This window comes from Suncus etruscus, chromosome 11, assembly GCF_024139225.1.
Source record: "Suncus etruscus isolate mSunEtr1 chromosome 11, mSunEtr1.pri.cur, whole genome shotgun sequence".
Lineage (NCBI taxonomy): Eukaryota > Metazoa > Chordata > Mammalia > Eulipotyphla > Soricidae > Suncus > Suncus etruscus.
In genome coordinates this window covers 81921273-81927272 of record NC_064858.1, presented here as the reverse complement: position 1 = coordinate 81927272, position 6000 = coordinate 81921273, and the positions used below count along the sequence as shown (strand labels likewise).

The window sequence follows — 6000 nt, the reverse complement described above, 5'->3', positions numbered from 1 at the left end:
GTATACAACAACCATATCAGGACAATTAATCATTTATATATTTTAATCATTAATACTTTGGTAATGTAGTGATATCACTAAGTTCTACTTTCTACACTTCTTCATAAAAATGTTCAGGCAAATTTAATAAGTTATATTATCATGAAGCTTATAGTTATCATTTACAAAGGTGAACCATGAAAAATTTTGCTATGATTTAGAGAAAACAGAAACATTAAAAATACTTTTGCTATATATATAAACAAATATATAAATATTCAGGTATATCCACATGCATTCATATATTAATAAACATAGATATTTATTTGTACTACATAAATGGGTTTTAATTTTGAGTGTCTAGAGGCAAAACAAAATATCAATAGTAAATCTGTATCACACCATACAATTTATATAGTAATATAAAAATCTATATTTAAAGAATATAGTTATGTTTAATAATAATCTAGAACTTTTAGTTATTCTAAACAAATTACCTTAAATATGACATTAGTCATATATTTGTATAAATGAATAAAAGTCAATGAAAAGATACTTTTTTTAGCAATATCTTTTTCACAGCATTTTTTACCTCCCTATTCCTTAAACTATAAATCATGGGATTTAACATAGGGATGACCAGAGTATAGAATACAGCTATAACTTTACTTTTCTCTGGTGAGGAGATAGCCCCAGGTTGGGCATACATGAAGAATACAGTTCCATAGAATATACTCACCACAGTTATATGAGAAGTGCAAGTGGAAAAAGTCTTACTCCTGCCATGGGTTGAGGGGATTTTTAGAACAGTGGAGAGGATATAAGCATAGGAAACCAGAATGATAGTTGTAGTGCTGATGATGATGAGACCAGATAGAATAAACAATACAATCTCATTCACAAAAGTGTCAACACAGGAGATCTTGATCAGGGCTGGCACATCACAGAAAAAATGGTCCAATCTGTTTTCTCCACAGAAATGTAGACTAAAAGTGAAACCTGTCTGTATCATGGAGTTGATGCTTCCACAAACATAGGACCCAATCACCAAATGAATACATGCTTGGGGTGACATACGTGTGGTATAGAGAAAAGGTGAGCAAATGGCTGAAAAACGATCATATGCCATCACAGCTAGGAGAAAGCCTTCTGTTCCAACAAAAAGAGCAAAGAAAAAGAACTGTGCTGCACAGCCATTGTAAGAAATTTTCTTGTCTTTGGACAAGAAAGTGGCCAGAGTTTTGGGAGCAATGACTGTGGAGTAGCATATATCTAAATAAGACAAATTTCTGAGAAAAAAATACATAGGTGTATGAAGTTTGGAGTCTATTTTAATGACAATTATCATGCTGATATTTCCTACCACAATGACCATATAGATAAATAAGAAAAGTAGGAATAAGAGAATCTGGACTTCTGGAGATGTCCTGAATCCTAGCAGAATAAATTCAGTCACTTCTGAATAATTCTTACTCATGTTTTTCTTCATAGATGATTCCTATCTGAGAAATAAAAATGAGTGAATGATTATAATGACTATGAAAATATTTATCTTCTCTTGACTCCTGAAATTCCCAGGGAGAGAAAAAATACTAATAAAATACTTTATCTTGGTAAGTCTTATTAGATATAGTTTTGCATGTAAAACCTAGTGCACTATACGTAAAACTCACATCATTTATTTTTGTTTGTTTTTGTATCATTTTTTCTGACTCTGCATTGAGAAATTATTCCTCAAAGGGGTCCATATAGGATTACAGAGATCAAACCTGGTTAGGGCATGCACAAGGCAAACATCAAATTTATGTACTATCACTCAAGACCTTCGCCAAATTTTATGATATTCTTAGTGTCATTGTGAAGTAGAACAAATACTTGACCAAAGCACAGTTAGGATAGTGATGGTTTCTGTTATTTTCTATCATTTTTTTTCAGAGCCTTACAATCAGATGGATCTAATACAAATTTTACTCTGCCAGTCTAACGAGCTTTTAGATAACTACCAACACTTTCAGTAACATGAATTCCTCTTTTATCAAGGTACTAATGCCTACTTCTACCATTTTATGAGGTAGAAAAATGTATATCATTGGAGATATAAATAAGAAGATAGACTAAATGTCTAACAAGCTATAAACTGTCCAACCTTTTCTTCCTACTTCAACTTCTGCTAGTTGATTGCTAGTAACTTTATTCCCTAGTTGATAGCCAATGCACAAAAAATATTTTATATTATACTGTCAATGTTGACAATTAGATGTACATCTTTGTTTTAATATAAAAGCTAATAATTCAAGTAAAAGATTACCTTCCCTTAAAAAAGTATTTTCTTAAATATATATATATATATACTGAAGCAGAAAATTAATTCAAATAAATAAAAAATTCTGCATTACATGGACATTATTCTAAATATAAATATCAATCTTAAAATTAGACACTAAGTAGGAGCACGATACATAAAATACTAACATATGCTTCCTGAACTAAAAAAATTTTCCTCAAGGAATTTAATATTGTATTTGGAGTTTCATTATAGTGTAAAACTTTTATGAAATCAGAAGTATAATGAGTTTGAAATTAAGTTAATTTAGTTTCAATCATTATTTTTTGTGAAGTGAAAATATTTTTTTAGAAGTTTAACATATTATAGGGACCAGAGTAATAGCACCGCAGGTAGGGTATTGGTCTTGCAAGCAGCTGATCAATGTTCTATCCACACTTCCTATTTGGTACCCTGACCCTGCCAAGAGTAATTTCTGAGCACAGAACCAGAAGTAACCACTGAGCACTTCTGGGTTATGACCCAAAAACCAAACAAACAGAAGTTTCACATATTATTTATAAAATCAAGTTTTAACCCATGACTTGCCATTGACTAGCTAAATAGTAATAGGCAAATTATTTAAATTCTATAAACTTCATTTCTCTTTTATTTTTTGTTTTTGTATCTACAAAACATAGTTTAGAATACCTGCTCCATAAATTACTATTTTAAGAATTGAATTAAATGAAATATATAAATTAAATGAAATAGCACTTGTGAACTAGGAAGAAGGAAAATATTTGCTAAAATTAAAAAAAATTATATTCAGAATAAAATTTAAAAAATTTACCTTACTTGACAACCAGCAGATTCTGAATAAAGTCTCATTGAAGAATTGATAACTGATTGCTCCTTTAAGTAAGCCTTAAGTAAACTGTCACTCATTACAAAAAAATCTTTCACAATGAATATTTTAAATTACATGCATACATTCAATAAGTAGGATTATTTATTTATATATATAATATTTTTATTAAAAAAAACAAAAGAACTGAAATTGGCTGTGCAATTTGAACCTTGATAAATACCTTATTTTTATAGCAGTATATTTAAATCAAAAACAGTAATATCATATGTACAAAGATTAAACTGTCATTAGTCATAAGTTATAGAAACTTTTAGATGGTAGCATCTAGTTAGCCTCGACAATAAGAAAATAAATCATATATATACATATATATAAGTGTGTGATATTTTTGAACAAATTAAAAAGCCCTGGAGGTCAATTATGTCAGTGCTTGCCAAACTTTCCTATAGTTCATCATCACCTGGGGAAGGATTTTGCTTTATTCATTCTTGGATCATCAAGAATATTGTGAAAGGAAACTATTATTGTTAATATCACTACTACTACTATTTCTTCTTCTTCTTCTTCTTCTTCTTCTTCTTCTTCTTCTTCTTCTTCTTCTTCTTCTTCTTCTTCTTCTTCTTCTTCTTCTTCTTCTTCTTCTTCTTCTTCTTCTTCTTCTACTACTACTACTACTACTACTACTACTACTACTACTACTACTACGGAGTCATCTCTGGCTGTGCTTAAAGATCTCTCCTTGGTTTGTGTTTAAGGATCATATCTAATAGTGGTCAGGGGACCATATGTGATTTTAGGATAGATTGAACCCCTGTCAACCAAGGAAAGTACCTCATTTTGCAAGGCAAGTACCTCACCTATTGGACTTTCTTCACATCTTCAAAAAATCATCTTGGCCCTTAGAACATATATTTTTTTTATTTTTGTCTTTATTTTATAAAGCTTGCATGACTTATTTTTTCAAAGCAACCTTATGCGTCAAAGGTTTGAAGGGTAAGAAATAAGTCATGTAACCTCTTTTGTTGTTGTTGTTGTTGTTATAGCTTTGGAGTTTGTGTGTCACATTAAAACTTTTCATACAAGAAACAAAGCTGGATCATCACTCACATTATACACAAAAGTTAACTAAAACTGGAATGAAAACTGTGTTTCCTGTAACAATAAAGCAAATTGAAGGGGCCGGAGCAGCGCTAGAGGTAAGGCATCTGCCTTGCAAGCACTAGCATAGGATGGACCGTGGTTTGATCCCCCAGTGTCCCATATGGTCCCCCGAAGCCAGGAGCGATTTCTGAGAGCATAGCCAGGAGTAAATCCTGAGCGTCAACTGGTGTGGCCCAAAAACAAACAGACAAACAAACAAAAAAAGCAAATTGAAGAAAGCCTCACTAGAACAAATTCACAATATGGTTTCTATGATATATCCAGGCATTAAACATCAATTGCAAGGGTAACTCAGCAGAAATAAACAAATGAGATTACATCAAATATAAAAAGTTTATGAACATCAAAAGAATCTACCATGAATATAAAAAATGATCTTCTGAATTGGAGGAAATACCTTGCTATTTTATTGGAAATAAAACTTTGAACTTTGAACTTTAATGTCCATGCAAAACATTGAAATCTCTAATCTATTTTGTATTTATTTTTCATTTGTGATATTTGTGATTCTTTTGCATGTGGCTGTCCAATATGTGCAGCACTTATTGACTGTTGCTTTTCAGATTATTCCCTTAGCTACTTTCTTATAAATTATTTTTTATATTTTCTGACTTTCAATTCTGTTTCCTTGTTCTATAATTAATATTCTTATTCTTATTCCTCCTTTTGGGCAGTCAAGCTATAATGACCATCTTTGTCAAATACAACTCTACCTTTACACTTTTTTGAAGATAGCTTGCCTCCTATCTCAATCTTTAGACATTCTGAAATTCTTTGAAAATTAGTTCCTGTGAAAATCCTTATTAATTGGTAGGCTCTTTTATTTTAATGTTATTGTTTCTGAGTCCTTATACTGCTTATATCTACTATTACTGTTATTTTAATTGTAGTTTACTTTTGATAGCATATTGTTATATATACACTATAACATAAACATTATATTATTTTATTAGCGTCATTATGTTAACTTAATTATGTTGTTCTTTTTCTCTTATATTGACTTATTCAGTTCACACAGAAAAACTACACTATGAGAAATTACTGTTGTAATCTCCAGTTTAAGTATCAGGAACATAAGTGATTGAAAAATGAAAAAGCAACTACTGGATGATGTGAAAAGAGGAAATTTAAATATACCTGGTACTGTAGTATGATTATAAATTCTGGTAAAGTTCTGTATATAAGTTGAAATATTAATAGTTTTAGTAAAAAGGTGACAATGAGTACTTTTAGACAATTAAGAGATGTTATAGAAGAATACTCAAGTGTATATATATATATATATATCAATAAAATGTACTAAGAGTTTTTAAAGTTGTTAACAATTGCAGGGTATGTTTCAAAAATGTCATTGAGTATGGACATAAAAATTATAAAAAAAAGAAATAATATGAATAAGTCAACTATATACCTCTGATTATGATGTTACTTGATTTTTATTGCTTTATTGTTTCAGGCAACACAAGTTTTAATTTCATTTTTAGTTAACTTTTGTGTATAATTTGAGTGGTGATCCATCTTTGTTCATTTGTATATGAATACGTAATTTCCTCAAGACTATTCAAGAATGTTTTCTTTCCTCAGCTTTAAGTTCTGTTCCCTTTAAAATTTTTAAATTTATTTAAAAAAATTAAAGTTTATATTGATAGGATTTTATTCTGGGCTATCATATTCCAAAATATTTGTCTATTTTTATTCCAGTACTATATTTTAAAATACCATAGAC

At 29.9% G+C, this 6000-nt stretch overlaps 1 protein-coding gene across 1 annotated transcript; it reads right to left on the bottom strand.

The window, feature by feature from the left end:
* Positions 1-520: 520 nt before the first annotated feature.
* On the bottom strand, positions 521-1468 carry LOC126022571 (olfactory receptor 12-like). The gene has a single exon (XM_049783540.1). It carries the CDS (start codon positions 1466-1468, stop codon positions 521-523), a length of 948 nt encoding a protein of 315 aa, XP_049639497.1.
* Positions 1469-6000: the final 4532 nt, after the last annotated feature.